The following is a 23,401-nucleotide window of genomic DNA, read 5'->3' on the forward strand; positions in this document are numbered from 1 at the left end:
AGCAGACACTGAAAATAGAAAGCAGTAACAAAACTCGACCTCACGGTGTAACCAAGACACGAATGAGAAATCAAGATGGCAGCAGTTTGGGGAAGGTATTATTTAAACAAGTGCTTTTCTCAACTGCATATTTACGTCAAGAACAAAGGGTTACCATATAGAGCACATCTTTATAAAATCTTCATTTCTTGTTTTACTCATAAGATATGGATAGCATAAGAATTTCATGAAGTTTGATGGAAATACAATACAGTACTGCAATTGATCTTACCTGATCCACGTAGTCTTTCCGATAACTCTAACGTGAAAAGAATGTTACACAATTTACTCTGACAATATGCTTTGAAAGAGTTATATGAATTTTTTTCAAAGTTGAGATCTTCAGGATCAAGCTTTCTACAGAAGTCGTGCATCATGGAGGACACATTCACTATTCTGCTAGGTGCACTTTTCTTTAATAACTCTGAAAAAAATCAAAGTGTGCCTAAATCATAGGGGTGACCTACATATCGAGTTCAATAATATTTGGTGATAATATATTTATTTATTACATTATTCTTTATGGATCAAATTCTGAAGATCAATTATTACAGTATACTTTAACACTATTAACTAACCTATTCAGAAAATATGTACAGTACAGTATCTAAACTTGACAAAGCAATATTTTTAGCATACAATTCATATAATTTAAGAAGCATGCCAAACATAAGGCTACATTATATTGAAAAATTATATTGCGAGTTTATGGTTGGAAAAATTTTCTTAATATTTTGCATGTTTTTCAGTTTTCAATAAATATTCAAGAAAAATACAGTCTCCAAGTTTATATCAATATGTTTGAAAAAAAAATATTTCTTCATTTCCAAGATAAATACACAACCAAAACTACAAATTTTATATAATTTGTATTTTTCCTAGCTATACAAACCTGAGACACTTAATGGGGTTACTTCTGCTTTTGTTTCTTACAGCCAGACAAAAAAAAAAAAATCGGTAGATTGTGTTATGCCACGCTGGTGGGCAGCCAGTGCGCATGACAGGTTACACTTGTCTTAAGCGTCTAGTCAGAACACTCTTCTTGTTAAAGATTTGATGGGTGGCTCAGGTGGGACCTTTAGTAAATGACTCATGATTGTATAGCTAGGAGAAATACAAATTATATAAAATTTGTACAGCAGTTTATTCCTATGCGGACACTAACTTCTGAGTCATTTAATGGGGAGTCTTTCTAGAGTGGAAGGAAGTCACCGTGCTGTAGGAGGTCTGCCTTTTACCCCCAAAATATAACTAATATAGTAATAGCAAAATGAATTATTTGTCAAAAGTGAAGCCGGCTCGTACGAGTCAAGGCCTTCTGTTCCAAGCCAAAGAGCTTTACCAGGGTTTAGTGATATGAACATCAGGCAACTTGCAATATTAGAAGAGACTCTTTAGCTATGGCAAGCAGCTCTTCTAGGACAAGGACACTCCAAAATTAAACCATTGTTCTCTAATCTTGGGTAGTGCCATAGCCTCTGTACCATGGTCTTCCACTGTCTTAGGTTAGAGTTCTCTTGCTTGAGGGTACACTTGAGCACACTGTTTCATCTTATACTGTATCTTATTTCTCTTCCTCTTATTTTGTTTAAGTTTTTATAGTTTGTAAAATTATATTCATTTAATATTATTGCTCTTCCTAAAATATTTTCCTTTTCCTGGTTTCCTTTCCTCACTGAGCTATTTTCCCTGTTGGAGCCCCTGGGCTTATAGCATCATGCTTTTCCAACTAGGGTTGTAGCTTAGCAAGTAATAATAATAATAATAATAATAATAATAATAATAATAATATATGCAATACAGTATATCATTATATATCAGTCAACAACCACAAGGCATTCTTATCTGCATTATGGAGATTTTGAGCGAAGGCTTCTAGTTCAATAAAAATCGCTATTCGTCTCTATGTTCACAAACACCCTTATAATGCAGAGTAACTGATGCCTTGGATAGAAGCAGTTACTTGTCCCATGAGTGCTTAAATTAGATAACAGGTATCTGCTGTGCAGCAATAATGGGTCCTATAGAAAATGTGTCTAAGGACCTGTGTGTGCAATCTTTAAGGTAGTGGTTCGTAAAAGTGTTTAGTCTCTTCCAGACTCCTGCTTTTAAAACTTGAGCTATCAAGTGGTTTTTGTGGAATGCTAGGGTTGCAGCAAGCCCACGTATATCAAGTGCTCAATGGGGGGGGGGGCTTAGAAACACTTCACTGAGGACTTATAGGCTCTCATGGTGATTTCTCTCAACCAAAAAGAGATGGTATTTCTGGAAACCTTTGTTTTAGAATGGCCATGCTCACAAACATACTGGAGATTCTGGCTCTGAGATACTGCGTCTTTTTTAGGTACTGTTCTTACACAACATAGTAACATGTTATCTGGGTCATCAGTTACTTCTTTGAGAGAAGATCATGGATGAGACAAATCTGATGTCATTATCAGCCGGATTTTGGGTTTTGGCCACAAATTCAGGAACAAACGACAAAGATAGTTCGCCCCACCCTATGGGATGTGGCACAAGGAGAGAAGGCAAGATATACCGTGCAGTTCATTCACTCTCTTGGCTGAAGCTAAAGCAAGGAGGAAAACTGTTTTCAGGGTGAGGTTTCTAAGACTATGTGTAAGTTCATATGGGGCTTTCTTTAATGCCCATAGGGCCTTAGCTATCTCCCAGGAGGGGGGTTTTAATTCTAGAGGAGGACAAGACTGCTTGACTCTTCTTATTAAAGCTGAGATTTCCCAAGAATCTGAGAGGTCCAGACCTTTCAGCTTGAATACTTCGCTCAAGGCTGTGAGGTAACCATTCACTGCAGTGACAGAAAGGGCCTTCTTGATCTTTAGGAATGCTAAAAAGTCTGCAATCAGGGGAATAGTGGCTTTGAGAGGAGCAATATTCCCCCTACGACACCAATTACAGAATATTTTCCACTTTGCCTGCTAAACACCTGCGGAAGACTTTCGGAGGGATCAGAAAGCTGCTTCACAGTTGGTCTTAAAAAGCCTTTCTTTTGGAGGAGACGCTGGATAGTCTCCGACCATGAAGGGAGAGACAGTGTAGGTGCAGGCTGCAGTTAGGCCCCACTCTTCACTGGGTTTAGGTAACAGAGAGAGGCCTGAAAAGCATGTATTCGCGTATCTTTGATGCCCTATGGCGCGCTGCCTATTGCCTACACTTGGATAATTGACAAACTAAGTACCGCCTAATATTGTTTTACTTGGTTACTATCACAGTGCGGTACCAATAGCATGTAATTAAATCAGTAAGTGCACAGTTGATGCACACGTGTACACTACATACTCGACACAGTAAGGCTGCAGTACAGTATGTAGTCGTTACACTGACCGAAACTATAATTTTACCGAGTAGTCATCATACAATCATAACAAAACACTATTGTTCCCATCTAGTAATACTGTACTGTATAACACTACCTGATACTGAAGTATCAAAAGTGTGATGCCTCTGCAATTATTGCAATCAGTCAGATCTTTTTTTGCCATTTTCACCAAAACTCATAGCTTTCATTCATCAGGTTTTGCCTCATCATGCCACATTCTACAAAATAATCTTGTAAGCATTCTGGGAGTCACTTCATTTTCAGCCATCATCATCTCAGCAGTTGTTCCATCGTATCCTGGGTTTTCCATCTCTTAAGTTTTTTAATGAAAGCTTTGACTCCAAACACAATGAATTCATTCATAGCCACATCTAGGTCTTCCTCAGCTTCAGGTCTATCCATCAAATTATTCTCTTCATATCTCCTATTCACACTAGAGTGTTCCATCCAACATTGCCTTTCTTCATCTTCTGATGTTATAACAAATCCATTTCTCTTTTTGATGGGTATATGCTTCTACTCCTTTTCCCCTGTAGAGATTTCATTAATAATTCTAAGAGTATTTCTTACACCATAGCCACTTCCTGAATTTATAGCTTTGGGAGCCTAATTTGCTTGCCTGTCGAAATATTCTCTCCAGTCATTCCTGGATTTTCTTTTGACCTCACTGTCAATACTGGAATACTTAGCTTGCTCTACCTTGTAATTTTTATTACTTCCTCAAAAACTTTCAACAATCAATTTCTGTAATTGTCTCCTTTTTATAGTATCCCACATACTGTATAATAAGAGATCCATGGGTTCTTCCTTGTTAACTGCATGTCCCAAAACATCACTTCCAACTGACCAATTATGTTCTTAATATCAAACCATTCTTCATTAATTTTCTGCTCCTCCCCTTTTTAAAGTCTCTAAGACTGCAAATCAATTCCTCTAATCAATTGCAAAGGTTTCTCTGTGCTCATCTTCTAGAAGATTAGTTATGTTGGGTCCTTTCAGTTTTAATTTCAGTGTGGCAATAAGGAATTGGTGATCACTACCAATTTCTGCACCTCTATAGCTTCTTACATTTCTCAGAGTTCTAATTCCCTCTTTATTAATGACTATGAGATCTATCTGATATTTGTAATTGCCACATGGTGAAGTCCAACTATATTTGTGCATGTCCTTGAACTGGAAAAGAGTACCTCCAATAACAAGATTGTTTGCAGAACAAAAACTTATAAAATGTGCCCCATTCTCATTTGCAACTTTGCCCAGACCCTCAACACCCATCACATTCCCTATACCTTGATTATTCCTTCTAACTTTAGTATTGAAGTCACCCATTACAACTTTCATAGGACTCCACAAACATTAACTTTGCACTTGCTATGTTCATGAACAGACTTAATCAAATCTACATAAGATGAACTTCATAATAATGCGGGACTCTCCACAAAATTGGATGGTGCACTCTATCACAGGCTTTTTCATAGTCCACAAATGCAATCAAAAGTGGATTTCTATATTCTACACATTGCTGCACAACATGTCTTGAAATGAAAATTTGGTCAGTACATCTAACTTTTCTAAATCCTGCTTGTTCACCTCTCAGCTTTTTATCAATCTTTCTCTGTAGTCTCCTTAGAATAAGCATACAGTACTATATAATTTCATGACAACTGATGTATATCTGATTTGCATGACTGGCTCATATTGATATAAAGGTCAGTGTTATTTGAGGCTTATGATATAGTAGTACCTTGTTTTACAACTTTAATTTGCTCTGAGAGTGAGCTTGCAAACTAAAATGTGTGTGCAACCTAACCATCCTTGTGAGCTAAGGATTCGGGATTTGAGTGAGCCTAGAAGTCTACCTGCTAAGTCATCAGCAGGCATTGCCTGGCCCTTCCTGGTTCTAGCTTGGGTGGAGAGGGGGTTTGGGGCCTGATCATATGTATATATGGCAAGTCTCTAGGGCATTGTTCAACTAGCTAGAGTATTGTCACTGTTCCATGCCTGTACCAGTTGTGATCGGCCTTAAAATTGTATAAAATGTCTCTTTTGATGGAATTCTTGCTCTTTATAACTACATTTACTAGTTTCAACTTGACATTGTGGCTATCATCATCTAGATAACTTGTCAAACTTTTGACCTTAACCACATTACAAAAACCATCCTTTGGCCTTTTAACTTCATGCTTGAATTACATTAAATATATTCACGAATATAACCTGAGACTGAATCATGGGGTATCTCTTGCCTCATTCCAATGTACTATAGTTCCAACATACTCACAAGCCAATCTCAACCATCAACACACTTACAGAGACAACGATAATCAACATTCTACGTATTAGAAGAATTGTTGCGATTAAAATACTACTACTACCAGATGTAAATGCCTATTTTAGTGCCAAATGATGTAAAAATACCCAGGTGTAGGATATGCCTTAAAAGAATTAAATAGTCAAGGTCAAGAATATTAGCTATGTGGCAAACAGGTAAGGTTCATCAAAAATATAATATTTAGGTTTCATTATCCTTGCAAGTTATGACAAAATGTGAAATAAGTATAATTACCAAGCAAAATATTGGTGAGAAGAAAGTGTCCATAATGATTAGTGGCCATTGTCAACTCTAGTCCATCAGTGGTGAGCATTCGGCAATGATGCCCAGGAATTCCTGCATTATTAACCTGAAAAGAACATCTAAATTACAAAATGATGATGAGAGATAAAAGAAATTAATAACCTATCTTTTCATTCAAATTGAATTATTTCAATACTTACCTGGAATTTATGACTTGCTTATTTTATAAGATAAAAATAAAAATTTTCACAACGAATAGTGTAAAAATGTTTGTTCAAGATGGAAATAGGTAATAAATAGATTGGTTGTGTCAACAGCATCTTCTTCTAGCAGCTGCCATCTTGAATTCAAATCCATTCCTTATTCGCAGCCTCGACCAGTAACATAAATTCCCTATTATGAAATGTTTGGTTAATATTTAGATATGTGCAGCTTAGTACATCAGTACCTCCTATATTTCTTGAAAATTAAGTTTTTGAAGCTCCAAATACTTTGAATTAGCTCAGTCTATCTTTGGTGGACCATGATATGTCAGTTTATATGCAGATCAAGTTCCTGATTCTAATAATGTTCTTCCTAATTATGTTTTGCCAGCTAGCTATTCAGTGCACGTAGCTGTTTCCAACAGTCGGTAAATATCGAGCTCTTTAAAAGAAGGAAGCTTTCCACTCCTCTCCACAGAAGAAATCTGGAACTAATTTTTTTAGATTAACTGGAAAACTAGAGATGACTCAGTTATAAAAAGTGTGCCAAAATAGTACAAAAATAGCTTTCTTCAGGTGTTAAGCTCTTGAATAATAGCAAAGTACCCATAGAACAGTATATTACCAGCACATCTGTCACAGAGAGAATTGTTGATAGTACAGTACAGTACACCAAAGAAAGTATTAGTACTATATATAAATCTTTTCGAGCTCAAGCCATGACGTCCTGATGGAAGGTTCCTTTTGGTAGCTTCCTTGGGTATATGACTACTAGGATATTCCCAGAGAATTAAACCACAGGTTATCACAGAATTCTTACTTCTGGAGCGAGTATCCTAAAGGTTTCCCTTTAAGACATCGTATATCAACAGGGGACGCATGTATTAACACGCCACATAGCTATCTGCACCCCATATAGAGTTAACACTTTGATATGGAGGGGCGGAGAATAACTGGGGAGCCGTTCCACAGTTACACTCGTCCGTGGCTACTTTTGGTACTCGAAACGTAAACAAACGGGCGCCATTGCTAAATGACGTCACGTCCGTCCTTATCCTTCTGCTAGTAGCTGCCTTGCTTAGACGGATTTCTCCTTGTGCTTTTATATCGGCTTGCATCTTCGTAATGTCGCTACCTTCAGCCTCGCCTTCTTCTGGAAAGTTGAGTACCAGGTCCCAGTATTGTTTAAATAAGCTCTGACCGTAAAGTAACTTATACTTTTCGAGATATTTTATGTTTTTTGGAGGAGCTGTGCTGCTACCGGACACGCCATTTTATGGCGTCGCTGTTCTCTTGCATGCCTTATTTAGCTAGTCTGAACAGCTTATTCCGGCCTCTTAACTAATTGATACTGTTAGTTATTTAGTCTTCATCGCTAGGAAATTCCTATATCGTGTTTTGACGCTCTTTTATCCGGTCATCACCTGACCCCATACTAGATTGCTAGCTTAGCCCCTAGGCCAGATTGCCTAGCACCAGTCTTCATGCATGATATATTCCAGTGATCCTAGGTTAAGTTATGAAGATAGTGGCATTATTTATCATACTGTTTACTGTGATGCAAGTGTTTTTCGCCTTCAGGGACCATATAGGGGATCGGTTTGATTGTGTGCCTTTCTAACCTAACCTAAATGTAGGACCCCTATATACTCTCTTCATCCCCTGCCTTCGGGTATTCCCTCTGTGTGGCCATGCTCCCCCTGCTATATAGGGGGATCAAGTCCGTATCAGAGTATTTATCGCTTCTCTGTCCTCCCTAAGGGAATGATCCCCCCTTAGGGTTGTGTCCGAGAAAGAGGAACGGCCTGTCCTTCCTCAGTTGCTTCGGTTAGGTTACTTAACCTTCCATGCAACTTGGGGGGGGGGCTAGTTCTGTACTGTTTTAGTTTGAGACGGTACCTGTGCACCGCTCTCATTCAGGTTACCTACCCTAGGCTAGGGAGCGTCCTCCTTTCTTGGTGGCCGTTTTTGTACAGAGCCTCCCCGATGGAAGACCCCTCTTCTTCTCCCTCCCCACCTATCCCTTGGCATAGTCTAGCCTATACATAGGCTAGCCTATACACATCTGTCCCTAGTCCTACAACTCCTCCTTCGGGTGGAGCGATAGGGCTATCTTGAACTCCTGTTGAGCAGGCCGCTCTGGTACATATACCCTTCATAGCGTCCTATGGGGTTAGCCACTGGAAGCGATTTGTCCACAGGGGTTTCCCCCCTCTTGGGTGTACCCTAACCCTCCCTTGGGTTACACTGGCACCCGGCCGGCTGCCGGCCCCCTGCCATTGGGTGATAGGACCCACTCCTATCATGGGTACACTCACTCAGGTGGGATGCCAGAGTGGTATGTGATCTTACCCCTCCAATCCCTCCTTCTGTCTCTCTACCTATCCTGGTGCCGGTCCCTTGCCGCCTCTACTGCCGGCGATACCGCCCTTCTCTTGGTGACACATTCCTGAGATACCCTCCCTCCCCTAAGTCGACAGCCTTCCGTGTGCCGGAGGGCTTCCGTCTTCTGTCGGCGTACAGCCGATGGCCCACCCTTCCATTACCTAGTTTCGGTTGTCCGCCCTTCGGGCCGGCCTCCGGCGTGCCGGAAGTGATTGCCGGCGGTCTGGGTATACTATACAATTCTGCCTTATCTTATGAACTGGTCACCGGAGCCACCGCCTCCCGCCGGCGTGCCGCCACTGTGCCGGCGGCCGCCAAGCTGGCATTATACCTGAATTCTCTATGTGTCTTCCTTAATGCCATAAACTCTGCTGGAGCGGCCTCCGGCGTGTCGCCAGTCTGCCGGCGCCCTCCGGAAGCACCAAGGGACTTGCACCCCTTCTACCAGCTATCAACTACATGATGATAGCCCTACACTGCAACCAAATAGCTTGGCTACTCCGATGGATAGGTATTGTCTTACCGTTCTATTAGTGGCCGTGCTGTCTTCTTGCATATTACAAGTTTCCAGCATATTGTGTGTGTCTTAGCGCAGCTGGTTGCCGGAACCCAAACCTATATGGGGTCTTCTGCTACCCCCTTTACTCTAAAGGTCTGAGTGGTCTCAGTCCTTGATATACCTCGCAGGCAATCTCTGCTAGAATTATCTTCTGCCTTCTATGACGGTCCATGAAGATTTCCGCTTTTGTGTCCTCGGTCACAAACGAAATTGCCTATTGATAAGGTTACGGTAATCAGCTGGGCGGGATGCACAAGTATGTGTCTATCTACTTCCTTTCCCGCTCCTCTCTTTAACATTACATTACTATAAATTAATTAATGTTAAGTGAAAGTTTAACTACTTGAAATTTAACTTTAGAGTAACGTAAGTCACTCTTATGACTTCCGTATACTCATGATCTCTTTCTTTTACAGGAGGAGTACATCAAGTGTGACCACAACTTCTGTGGAGTGAAGCGCCCGCACTTCTACGGGCACACGGCGTGTCGGACCCACGCCCCCTGCGCCAATAAGAAAGGCGACCTGAAATTCTGGGACCCGCAGCACTGTACAGTCTGCAAGAGTCGTCTGGTCAAAGCGTTCGACGATCTTCCTTCAGCGGAGGTAAGGGACACTGCTCGAGAGAAGCTACGCAAGTGGGTGCGTGGCTTCCAGAAGAACGCCACCGGACCGTATCTCGCCACCGAAGATTTGAGGGCCTTGCTATTCCCGAAGGCATCAAAAGACTCAGTGGTCCCTAGTGATCAGATTCCCACCGTCCAGATAGTGGTGGAACCGGATGTGGTCATGGCTCAGTCCATGCATGAGTGCCGTTTAGACTCCGACAATGTGGAACGTATGTCGGAAGTGTCGGAGACCACGGAGAGGAACCTCATGGGCGACGAGCTCGACTATGAGGAAGATCAGGTGGAATACCCTGAGTCGGAGCATGAGGTCGCTCCAGCTTCCACCCCTGCACCAACTCCTACACCGACGGATGTATCACTCCCTTCTACATCCGCTACCCCGGATCCTACCCCATCCAACACTCAGGAGATCTTCAAGATGCTTGAAGCTCTCATCGATAAGAAACTTTGCGAGACGCATGAGTTATTCAGGTCCAACCTCGGAAGTTCGAAGCAACCGAAAAGGATTTCGGTTAAGGACCTCCCTGCATGCTCGGATACTAACCCATGGAGGTATGCCGAGCACATGCTGATCACCACGGGCAAGATCTTTATCAGCGAGAAGGTCGGCTCGATCGCGCTGGAAGAAGTGGAATTCTTCCCAAACTTTGAGACTTATCCGGACTGTTACGTCCGACTCAGGTCCGAACCCGCCTCTAAAGAAGAGACCGAACCAAAGGAGGTTATCGTGTTCGATCTCCCGAAGGCCCAGGCTATGTTAGCCAACACGGTGAAAAGTAGGGGCTTCACCTGCTCGAAACTGCCGGCGCTTAGCAAAAAGCACCCGACCTACGTCGCACCAGACGATGCGACCTTCCCCTTTCTAGAAAAGGCCTTCACTGCGGTACATAAGGCAGTGAAAGAAGGGAAACCTTGCCCTGTACTGGAGGAGTGCAGGCCCTTCTCCCTGACCACTCCCCCTGATGTTAGACACTGGAAAGACGTCCAGTCAACCTTCGTGGTGGGGAAACTAGAGCCTGACGTCACTGGTCGTCAGTTTAACGAGGACCTCCCGAAACTTAACGATCATCTCCTTCGTCGGGAACATGATACGAAGGAAAGGCTCGCCGCATCTATGTCCCTCCAAGTACAGCTCGAAGTCATGGCCGGTGACACTAGGGTCCCTGACTACTACATAGTCCTTGCCAAGACACATCTGGCAACGGTAGTAAAGGATCTGTACAGCTTCACGAAGGCTCGTAGAGCCTGTTGTGAATTCGTGTTCTCAAGTGCTACAGTGAGACACGAACCCCGGAGGCTGATTTCCTCCAACATCTGGGGTAAACACCTCTTTCCCTCCTCCCTAGTGAAAAAGATCACCGACAAGGCCACCACGGAGAACAGGAACCTTCTCCATAAATGGGGCATGTCGAAGAAAAGGAAATCCTCTCAGGACGACGGCCCTCAACCTAAGAGGAAACCCACAAAGCCAAAACCCCAGCAACGTCAACAGAGACGGCAGTTTCCGGGATCCGCTACTCCCCAAGTGACAGCTCAGCCACAACAGACCTTTCAATTGGTCACCCAACCGGTCTTGTCACAGTCGCCGGTCTTCACCCCTGCATTTGAGCAGCAGTCAATTACCTTTCGTCCCAAAGGTAGAGGCTCAAACAGAGGTGCAGGCAGAGATGCATCTCGCCGTCCCTCCAGAGGCAGAGGAGGAAGGGGAGCTAGCGGCCGAGGTAGTAAACCCTCGGGAAGCCAGAAGCAATGAAGTGCTTCCGGTGGGAGGAAGACTCTGCCAATTCCAGGATCGTTGGACCTTCAATCCCTGGGCACACAGCATCGTCAAGAAGGGTCTAGGCTGGAGCTGGACTCAACCACCCCCAACCTTCCAGCAATTCTTCCGATAGTCAACCCCCCTCCTAGAAGAATATGTCCTAGAACTCTTGAACAAGAAGGTGATAAGGAGGGTAAAGTCAACCAGGTTCCAAGGGAGACTGTTTTGCGTCCCCAAGAAGGACTCCGACAAACTCAGAGTCATTCTAGACTTATCCCCCCTCAACAAGTTCATAGCGAACAACAAGTTCAAGATGCTGACTCTTCAACAGATACGGACCCTTCTGCCTCAAGGTTCCTACACGGTCTTGATAGACCTGGCGGATGCCTACTGGCACGTTCCAATGAACCACCACGCTTCCTCCTACCTAGGATTTCGACTCCAAAGGAAAAGCTACACTTTCAGGGCCATGCCCTTCGGGCTCAACGTGGCCCCACGGATCTTCACCAAGCAGGCAGACGCCATCGTTCAACAGCTCCGCCTCCGCGGCGTCCAGGTGATGGCCTACCTCGACGACTGGCTGGTCTGGGCGACATCGCCCGAAGATTGTCTAAGATCCTGCAACAAGGTCACCCAGTTTCTAGAACACCTGGGATTCAAGATAAACACCAAGAAATCTCGCCTCTCTCCAGCTCACAAGTTCCAATGGTTAGGAATCCAGTGGAATCTTCAGTCACACCGCGTTTCCATTCCCAACAAGAAAAGGAAAGAAATAGCGGGGTCTGTCAAAAAATTGCTGAAATCCAAGCGGATCTCAAGACGTCAGCAGGAACAAGTTCTAGGCTCTCTACAGTTCGCCTCAGTGACAAACCCAGTGCTGCGTGCACAGCTAAAGGATGCCGCGGGAGTCTGGAGACGTTCTGCATCCATCGCTCGAAGAGACCTCAAGAGACGGCTCCCAAACAGACTTCGGTTATTCTTAAAGCCGTGGTCGGAAGCAAAGGCCCTGAAAAGGTCCATTCCTCTTCAACATCCACCTCCATCACTCAACATCCACACGGACGCTTTGCTGGAGGGTTGGGGAGGTCACTCCCACCAACAACAGGCTCAAGGTACATGGTCTCCCCTATTCAAGACGTTTCACATCAACATCTTGGAGGCCATGGCGGTCCTTCTCACCCTGAAGAAGCTCTCTCCGCCTCCCTCGATCCACATTCGTCTGACTCTGGACAACTCGGTGGTAGTCCGATGTCTCAATCGTCAGGGCTCGAGATCGCCCCAGATAAATCAGGTGCTTCTCCCAATCTTCCGCCTGGCAGAGAAGAAGAAATGGCACCTGTCTGCAGTTCACCTACAAGGATTCCGCAACGTGACGGCGGATGCTCTATCTCGGACAAGCCCGATAGAGTCGGAATGGTCTCTAGACGCAAGATCGTTCTCCTTCATTTCTCACCAAGTCCCGGAACTGCAGATCGATCTCTTCGCAACGAGCAACAACAATGTGGCCCCGTACGAGGACCCCAAGGCAGAAGCAGTGGACGCCATGTCACTGGATTGGAACAGATGGTCCAGGATCTACCTGTTCCCTCCCACCAACCTTCTGCTGAAAGTCCTCTCCAAGCTGAGAACCTTCAAAGGGACAGCGGCCCTAGGTGGCCCCGGAGCAATTGGTACCCCCTGGTCCTGGAGCTGCAGCCCACACTGATCCCTCTCCCGGGCCCAGTTCTCTCCCAGCAAGTACAGAAGTCGACTGTCTTCGCTTCATCATCGAAAGTCAGGGACCTTCATCTCATGATTTTCTCTCCCTAGCCGCGAAGAAAAGGTTTGGGATCTCGAAGAAAAGTCTAGACTTCCTTGAGGAATACAAGACCGAATCCACACGACGGCAATACGAATCATCCTGGAGTAAGTGGGTCTCATTCGTCAAGGCAAAAAATCCTACGGAAATCACCATTGATTTTTGCATGTCCTTCTTCATTCACCTTCATGGACAGGGCTTAGCAGCCGACACGATTTCTACCTGCAAATCGGCCTTGACTAGACCACTACTGTACGCCTTCCAGATTGATCTGTCCAGCGATATCTTCAATAAACTGCCGAAGGCATGCGCTCGTCTACGCCCAGCACCTCCGCCAAAACCTAACTCCTGGTCCCTGGACAAGGTGCTCCATTTTGCCTCCAACTTGGACAACGATTCATGCCCTCTCAAGGATCTGACTCAAAAAGTTATATTTCTTTTTGCTCTTGCCTCAGGAGCCCGAGTCAGCGAAATACAGTAGTGGCATTATCAAGACACGAGGGTCATATCCTGTTTACAGACTCAGGAGACCTTACCCTCTTCCCTGATCTGACGTTTCTTGCAAAAAATGAATTACCCACCAAGAGATGGGGCCCTTGGAGAATCTGCCCCCTGAAAGAAGATGCCTCTCTATGTCCGGTAGAGAGCCTCAAGGTCTATCTTCGGAAAACTTCAGACTTTGGTGGAGGCCAATTCTTCAAAGGAGAAACATCGGGTAGCGACCTGTCACTGAAACAACTAAGAGCGAAAATCACCTACTTCATTCGCAGAGCGGATCCTGACAGTACACCCGCAGGTCACGATCCTAGAAAAGTCGCGTCGTCTCTGAATTTTTTCCAGAGCATGGATTTTGAAAGCCTCAAGAGCTTCACAGGATGGAAATCTTCGCACGTTTTCTTCAAGCACTACGCGATGCAAGTGCATGAAGTCAAACATTTCGTGGTAGCCGCAGGTAGTGTTATGAAACCTGCAGTTAACTCTGCATAGAACAGTGAGTTACTTGAGACTTTAACTTCGGGTGCCTATGTTGACCCTCGTGTGATACGTAGTGATTTCATGGACACTTAGTGTTTCTCATAGACTGTTCTTTACAAGGTGAAATGTCATAGTCGTCACATGAGTGCCACATGCCTAGAGCATGATGTGTTTTTTCCTTATTAAAGACTGACGTTCCTATGGAACTTGTGCTTTCTAATAATTTGAAATTTTCTTTCAGATTCAAGAGCGAAGTCTTCTCATAGCTATGTACATTATAATTTATTTGTAAATTAACTTTACATCATTTATTGCATTTATTATTACTATATCCTGCAATTGTGAAATAAAATGTCTATTTTATTACTTGTGCGTCTCTCTCCGCTCCTATTCATACTATGAAATACATGGTTGTCATAGTTTCATTATCCCCTTTCTCTTGAAATAAGAAGAATAATAGGTTCTATCCGTATTATATACTCACCTATGCTGTGTAATATTCCTAATTGAATACTTACTTGCGCCATATCTTCGAGACCAGACTGTTCTCGAGCCATGAAATATAGTGCCTAACCACCACTTATCTATTGTTGAGAATGTTCCTACACGAATATCGACCATTCTGTCTTGTCTCCGAGTTCTTCACATACTCTCCGCAAGGTGAGTAGCCCTTCAATGACCACTTTGAACTTTGTTATGGACCGTTGGGACTTCTCTGCCAGGGGGGCAGGAAGCTGCATCCCCACGGAACCTCTATCGAGGTCACAATGCTTACCTTTATTCAAAGCCCTTGGCACTTACTCTATAAGGGGAAATCTACCACGATACATTGATTCTCTGGTACTCTTCCATCAGGAAGTCATGATTTGAGCAAAAAAAACGGATTTTGAGCGAAGCGAAAAATCTATTTTTAGGTGAGATAGCCATGACGTCCTGATGGACCCTCCCTGCTATTCTAGTCCAGCCTTTCAGGCCCTGCCCTGTCCTGCTATATCATGGAGATTAGCAAGCAGCTGGCATCAGGATGAGGACGGACATGACGTCATTTAGCAATGGCGCCCGTTTGTTTACGTTTCGAGTACCAAAAGTAGCCACGGACAAGTGTAACTGTGGAACGGCTCCCCAGTTATTCTCCGCCCCTCCATATCGAAGTGTTAACTCTATATGGGGTGCAGATAGCTATGTGGCGTGTTAATACATGCGTCCCCTGTTGATATACGATGTCTTAAAGGGAAACCTTTAGGATACTCGCTCCAGAAGTAAGAATTCTGTGATAACCTGTGGTTTAATTCTCTGGGAATATCCTAGTAGTCATGTACCCAAGGAAGCTACCAAAAAGGAACCTTCCATCAGGACGTCATGGCTATCTCACCCAAAAATAGATTTTTCGCTTCGCTCAAAATCCGTTCTTTATGACAGAAAAGGTAGAATGTTAAATCTCCTTATACAGTATATCAGTTTCAATTGTGCAGGTGATTCTACATCATATATACTAGATGCTGGTATTGAATCCTTCCATGATTTAGTGGTTGAGCCTGCTTAGTTGTTAATTATTGTGTGAAATTTTTAATTTTTCCAAACACACTCAAGGGAATTGCTGAAGATTTAAATATATTTGAAATATTCTTTATTCTACCATAAGTTATATACAGTATACTTCTTTAATAGACTTGAAGCAGATCAGTTCTAATAAAGAACAGTTTTAATACATACTGAAATAGCATTTTCATGAAAAAAAAGAAAAAAAAAAGTATTTATTTGCGATTGGTTTCCAAAGCTTTCTCAAGCTAGAATACACTTGTGTCTTGGAAGCTATAATGAACAATTCAGACTCAAATGTAGAATTGTTTAGCTTGTGAAGCTACAATGAACAACAAATTAGAGACTCAGATATAGGATTGTTAAAGTCGTGAAGTTTATCATTTGTTTTAATAGTAGACCAGGTGTATTGTAACTGTGGTCACTATTGAATGATAAGCTTGGTTTCCATGAGTAATATTATGATGTTATTTGTTAATAGCATGGTAAAAATCTTATCAATTAGTTTTATTGTTTAAATGTTCGCTGATACAGCTAATTTATTTTGCAAAGTAATTTGACAGCTTAGATATATGGATAGTACTCACTAATAAAATTTTAAACTGTTATCACTATTTTTCTATAATGGCTTAGTTTTTTTTTTTAACTATACCATTTTAAACAAAAACTAGTCCTCCAAAATCGGGTAAAATGCCGATCTAGTCAGGCAGGACTAAAATTAATCAAAACGCGTTCCAATTCCCCGTAAAAAAATAAAAAAACCATGAATTCTCGCATGAAAGGCTACCGACCGAAAGAGCTAACTAACATTGCCCAAATAGCGTAAATAAAAGACAAAATCATGCCAAAACATTGAATTAGATGTCCAGAACACAAAAATAAGACTACAATTAGTATAAGGAACTAATAGAAGGTCTTACAAAACAAAGATATCCCGAGGAAGCGACACCAAATGTCCGCATACACACCCGTAAGGGAGCGTCAACAAAGCGGTTGAGAGAAAAACCAACAAGGTTATTAAATGAACGTGTGTCGCTACCTAGAAATCCTAAATAGACAAATATAATACTCAACTTAGGAGCAGGGATCTCCAAAACGCCTGACATCTTCAAAAACACAAAATAACACAGCTACAAAAAACACGTCGGAACGTTCACGGGTGCTTAGAAGGAATGATGGGAGAAGGATGGGTAGTGATAGTGGTGGTGGTAATAGCTGTAGAGAACGACACCTCGTAGTAACAGGAGATGTTGAGGAGGGAGAAGTCTAATTGGCAAGGGACCTCTGGTAGTGGTTTCACACGCCCAGTTTTTATACCAACACCCTATAAGGGTGAGCGAGCTGGGTATATTCCTGGCATTCCATGCAACTTTTTTCTCTGGTATATCTAGCAGTATTTACTGTATACCTTAGAAATGACAAATTCGTAGATAATTTGTATTTTTCCTAACCATACAACCTTAGCTATTTACATAGGGTATTACTTTCGGCGTAGCTGAAACAACGAGCCATTAGATTTTTAACGAGGGTTAATTACCCCCTCACTAGTTAGCGAGGGGGTAGGGGAGGGGTAGCTAGCTACTCCTCCCCCCCTCACACACCGGTGAGTATCTTCACTTTGCTTAGAGGTAGGACTTTCCTGGGGGACAGAGCTGGCAGGCAAGTTTGTGTAAATAGCTAAGGTTTGTATGGTTAGGAAAAATACAGATTATCTACGAATTTGTCATTTGTTCCGTAACCGAAATACAAACCACGCTATTTACATAGGGTGACTTAACCCTTAGGTAGGGTGGTAAGTCCCAGCCATACTGGCTTTGGCATTGCCCGGGGACTCAGTATCCGGATGTGTTAGCATCCAAGATAAGGAGTCCTTGCACCTCTCAAGTGCTTTGCTCTGCAAGGACCGCGGCCTACATAAGCTGGTGTGTGGAGGAATGAAGTGTGACTCGTCCTAGGAAGTTGACCTGCAGTCCTTTAGATGGAATTCTAGGTTAGGAGGTTCCCAATACCACCTCGTCAGGGTATGGGGACGTGACAGTATTAACTTAATACTACGAACACAAGGGAGCATAGTTTACCTGCAGTGGTTTGAGGTCAGCTGTGCAGAGAACCCAGGATGCTGCTTTCCCCAAGAGAGGGGAGGATGAAGAAAAGAATAAGAGCCAGTCATACCTTTTCATTCATGCAGTCTAAAACTGGGTAACAATGCCCTTAACCTTCTGCTACTTGTCCATTAAGGAGCCTGAGGTTTAAACCAGCTATTGTGAAGCCACCACAGGGCCGATAGAGAATGTATCGAGCCTCCTGTGGGTCACGTCTTGCAGGTAATGGGCTGTGAAGGTCGTTTGACGCTTCCAGACCCCAGCTTGAAGAACCTGCGTCACAGAGTAGTTTCTTTTGAATGCCAGGGATGTAGCAATGCCCCTGACATCGTGTGCCCTAGGGAGACGTGACGGAGGAGGGTCAGGATTCAGGGAATGGTGAATGACCCTGCAAATCCATGCTGAAATCGTGTTCTTGGTGACCCTCCTCTTCGTCCTCCCTGTGCTCACTAACAATGCTTGCACCCGAGGACGAACTGCAGCTGTTCTTTTAAGATAGAGCCTAAGACTCCTTACTGGGCACAGTAGGAGATGGTCTGGGTCATCTGTTACAGAACGGAGACTCGAGATCCGAAAGGAGTCGAACCGAGGGTCCAGCACCCCTGGATTCTGAGTCTTGGCTACAAACTCAGGGAGGAATCTGAACGTTACCTCCCCCCATCCCCTTGAATGGGCGATGTCATACGAGAGACCATGAAGTTCGCTGACTCGTTTGGCCGAGGCCAGGACGAGTAGGAACACCGTCTTCCAAGTCAGGTGGCGATCAGAAGCCTGGCGTAGAGGTTCGAAGGGAGGTCTCTTAAGAGACCTGAGGACTCGAACCACGTTCCATGGAGGAGGTCTCACTCCCGACTGAGGGCAGGTAAGCTCATAACTTCGTATAACTTCGTATGAGTAAAGAAAGTTCCAGCGAGGAAGAAATGTCCATTCCTTTGAGCCTGAAGGAAAGACTTAAGGCTGAGCGATAGCCTTTCACTGCCGAGACTGAAAGGCGCATTTCCTCCCGCAAATAAACGAGGAACTCCGCTATTGCTGGAATAGTGGCATCGAGTGGAGAGATACCCCTTCCACAACACCAACCACAAAAGACTTTCCACTATGCCTGGTAGACCCCTGCGGATGACTTTCACAGGTGTCGAGACATCCTCTCTGCAACTTGTTGCGAAAATCCTCTCTCTGAGGAGGTGCTGGATAGTCTCCAGGCGTGAAGTCGCAGCAACGCTACGGCCTTGTGGAAAATGTTGGCATGTGGTTGTCTAAGTGGCTCGTGTGGTTGTCTGAATAGTTCCGTCAGGAGTTGCAGAAGGTCCGGGAACCATTCTGCATGATGCCATAGCGGAGCTATTAGAGTCATTGAAAGGTTGACCGATAGTCTGGTCTTGTTGAGTACTCTTCTCATCAGACAAAACGGGGGAAAGGCGTAGACATCTATGTTGTCCCACCGTTGTTGGAAGGCATCTTGCCAGAGTGCCTTGGGGTCCGGTACCGGGGAGCAGTATAGCGGGAGCTTGAAATTCAAGGCCATCACGAACAGATCCACCGTCGGGGAACCCCACAAAGTCAGGACTTTGTTGGCTACTAGACGATCCAAAGACCACTCAGTACTCACTATCTGAGTTGCTCTGCTCAGACTGTCGGCGAGCACATTCCTCTTGCCCGGAATGAAGCGAGCAGATAGTTGAATCGAGTGGACTTCGGTCCATCTCAGTATCTCTACTGCAAGATGGAATAGCTGTTGTGAAAAGGTACCTCCCTGCTTGTTGATGTAAGCCACTACCGTGGTGTTGTCGCTCATCACCACCACGGAGTGATACGGCCTTCATCTCTAGCAGATTTATGTGGAGGCACTTTTCTGATTCTGACCATAGGCCTGAGGTCCTGTGGTTCAGAAGGTGGGCCCCCCATTCTTTTTATGAGGCATCCGAAAACAACATCAAATCCGGGGGGAGGACGAGAAGATCCACTCCCTTTCGTAGGTTTTCCTCTGTCAACCACCACTAGAGGTCCGTCCGTTCCGCAGGACCCATAGGGACCAAGATGTCCGGGGAATCGTGACCTTGATTCCACCGGGACTTTAGTCGCCAATGCAGGGATCTCATCCTGAGGAGACCATTTGGAACTAGACCGGCCAGAGAGGAGAGGTGACCGAGGAGACGTAACCACGATTGGGATGGGAGTTCTTCTCGTCTGAGAAAAGGGTCTTCGACCCTTTTCAGCCTTGCTATCCTGTTGTCTGATGGGAAGGCTCTGTGGAGATTGGTGTGCAATGTCATGCCTAGATATACCAGTCGTTGAGTTGGAAGCAGAGAAGACTTCTCGAGATTTACCAAGATCCCCAGATCTTGGCAAAGTCTTAGAAGCTTGTCTCGGAGTTGAAGAAGGTTCGACTCCGAGTCTGCCAGGATCACCCAGTCGTCCAGATAGCGGAGGAGACGGACGCCGATCCTGTGTGCCCACGAAGAAATCAGTGTGAACACCCTGGTGAAAACCCGAGGTGCTGTGGAGAGACCGAAACACAGCACCTTGAACTGGTAGATCTTGTTGTCTAGGCTGAATCTTAAGTATTTCCTTGAAGATGGACGGACTGGGATCTGGAAGTACGCGTCCTTCAGATCCAGTGTACACATGAAGTCTTGTGGTTTTACTGCAAGTCTGACCGTGTCCGCTGTCTCCATGCTGAACGGAGTTTGTTTGACAAACTTGTTCAGAGCTGAGAGGTCGATGACTGGTCTCCAGCCTCCAGACGCCTTCTTTACAAGAAAGAGTCGACTGAAGAAGCCTGGGGAGCCGTCGACGACCTCCTGGAGAGCGTCCTTCTCCTTCTTTACATGGTCTGAACTTCTGCCCGTAGGGCTTGGCCCCTTGCCGATCCCATGGCAAAGGAGCTCAACGACACTGGATTCGCTGTCAGGGGAGGTAGAGATGTTATGAACGGGACGCGATATCTTTGACTGATCACGGAGATCGTCCAGGAATCGGCCCCGAGTTGCTGCCACCTGTTCTCGCAACTTTGTAGGCATCCCCCCACTGGTGGACATGCAGGGGGACTGCCAATCCTAGCGTTTGCGGCCTCGGCCGCTCCCTCTAGGATTCCTGCCTCCACTGGAGGACTTCTTGCTGCCTTTCTTGTCTTTGACAGAAAAGGGCTGCTGCTTGGACACCGTCGCCTTCGCTGCCACTGCCGATTTCGTTGTCTTGGACGGGCGAGGTTGTTGAGGGTGCCGGAGGTTTATAGGGCTTGGATGTAAGAGCCCTATGTAGGAGGGAGTCCTGATTGGTCTTCCTCCACCTCTCGGCTGCCCGTTCCACATCCTTAGGCTCGAACAAATTCTTCCCTAGAAGGGAACGAATGATCTGAGCCTGCTTACCTCGGCTGCTGGAACCTTCGTGTGGAACCTCTCTGACAACCGCATTACGAAGTTTCAGAATAGTATTGGCCCACAAGTTTGAAACTTGGTGGGCCAGAAACTCAATTGGTGCGTGTGTACCCAGAGAGGAGGGAAGGTTTCCCAGGCCTTCCTGGTGCTTTCCTTGGACAAGTCCTCGGATTGCAACAGGATGCCAAGAGATCCCAGCCAGAGGTCTAGCCATGAAGTGGCCTGCATGGCACACTTCGCGACCTTCTCATGGTTTAAGATCTCTCTAGCCGAGAAAGACACTTGCCGGCTCGAGTCTCTCTCAAAAGGGACTCCATTGGGTCAGCTTTTCCACAGAGTGGTGGATTGGAAGAGCTAACGCAGACTCCTCTGTGATCTCAAAATACCTCCTCTGCTGGACTCGAGGAGGGTGGGAGGAGTTTGTTGCCAGCCGTGGAACGGCTGGAGAAGGCGAGATCGGAGAGCTGGGCCTCTACCTTGCCCCTGGCACTCTTCACCCCTTGGGACCAGGGCAAAGCCGCACTGGTCTTCAGAGGTTTCTGGATGCGAAAGACTCCGTCTAGAACCGTGTCCTTGCCCTCACGAGGAGGCATCTCAGGATCGGGAATCTTGTTGAGATGTCTCATCAGGGTCAGAACTTGCCAAAAGGCATGCTCGGACTCCTGTGGCTCACCTCCTGGTGAACTGGGCAGCGGAGTCTCCTGTCCCCGAAGGCTCTTCTTGGGGGGACACGTGGATGTTCTCGCGGGGTCTTGAAGGTTCTGTTCGAATCCTGGAGGATGACTTGGGAATTGTCTTGGAGTCCTTAGACTCCCTCCTGGGAGGAATACAGGACTCCAACAGCGACGCCCGAGGGCTCTTCTCTGGGTCTACCCGGGGACGGTTCTTCGGCACGGGGTGGGGTTTCTCCCATTGGTGCGATAGGAGAACGCCTCCTCACCTCAGTAGCCTCCCCTGAGGATGGGAAATTCTCGTCAGCAGGAGAAGGAGAAAAACGTCTGGGGGGGAGAAGGAGCCTTCCTCAAGGATGTCTTTGGAGCCAACTTGGCCCTCGGAGAAGTCACCACGGGATCCACCTCCTCTCTTCCTCTTCAATGGGGGTCGGAGCCGCCATTGATTTGAGTCCCATTTCAGCGAAGGCAGGCTTAAGGGCCTGGACGACAACTCTGAACAGGGACCCAAACCAAGGCTGCTTACTGACAGTGGCACTGTCAGAGACACCCTCAGAAGGGAAGGGGGATCGGGTGATCCTTAGGAGTGGATGCTACTGCTGGACCTGCCTGAAAGAAAAGGGAAGAAGAGGTTGAAGGATGGATCCTGGACCGGTCTGAAACATTCCCTCCTTCCTGCAGAGAGTGCTGGTCTGCGCTTGCGGGGGGCGGGAACGTGAGGAGGATCTGGCTGCTCTCATTCCTGCCTGTTCCTGTGGGTGCCTCTGCGGTTGCTCGCGCGGTAGTCCGCGTGGTTACTCGCGCGGGTTAGCCCGTGCTGTGAAACGCGTTGCTGATCGCGCTGGGGGTCGCGCGATGGTACCTCGTCTGTATCGCGCTCAGGCGATAGATCACGCGAGGACGATGGCGAGGGGCGCGCGGGCGAGGCGTTGGCGTGCTGGCGAGCGCTGGCGAGCGATGGCGAGCGATGGCGAGCGCTGGCGAGCGATGGCGAGCAGTGCGAGCGATGATGGCGCGTTGGCGAGCGATGGTGCATAGGTGAACGATGGCACGCAGGGCGCGTAGGGAAAACGACTGCGGTCCGAAGTGTCCGTGCGTGGGCTCGCAGTCGGTCTGGAGGGTCGGAGAATGTCCTCGCTGGCGCGTTGGTGAGCGATGGCGCGTAGGCGATGAAGCGCGCAGGCGAGAGATTGTGCACAGAAGGGCGATCTGGCATAGCAGGAGGCTCAGGGCGAGGAGACTGTTCGCGGATGCGATGGCGCGTGGGATCTCGGCGAGACCTTGGCGAGCGCTCACGCACAGGGGAAATTCCCCTAACGCGTGAGAGCACAGAAGGGCGATCAGCTAGTGCAGGAGTCTGTGCGCGGTGGCGCGTAGGCGATCGATGGGTGCGCAGGTGAGATCTGACGTCGCGTAGGCGAACGCTGAATCTTTCCTCCTACGCCCAGATCCGG

At 45.9% G+C, this 23,401-nt stretch overlaps 1 protein-coding gene across 3 annotated transcripts in view; it reads right to left on the minus strand.

Annotated features, from left to right (window-relative positions):
- Positions 1-23,401, minus strand: part of LOC137648750 (retinol dehydrogenase 13-like) — a 1,058,070-nt gene that overhangs the window by 540,238 nt on the left and 494,431 nt on the right. For all 3 annotated transcript variants that reach the window (XM_068381836.1, XM_068381853.1, XM_068381843.1), the window contains 2 exons: positions 5,943-6,057; positions 272-463 (listed from right to left, as the gene is read on the minus strand). In XM_068381836.1, the coding sequence (XP_068237937.1) occupies positions 272-463; positions 5,943-6,057 (307 nt within the window). The remainder of the gene's footprint in view (positions 1-271; positions 464-5,942; positions 6,058-23,401) is intronic.

This window comes from Palaemon carinicauda, chromosome 1, assembly GCF_036898095.1.
Source record: "Palaemon carinicauda isolate YSFRI2023 chromosome 1, ASM3689809v2, whole genome shotgun sequence".
In the NCBI taxonomy this organism is placed as follows: domain Eukaryota; kingdom Metazoa; phylum Arthropoda; class Malacostraca; order Decapoda; family Palaemonidae; genus Palaemon; species Palaemon carinicauda.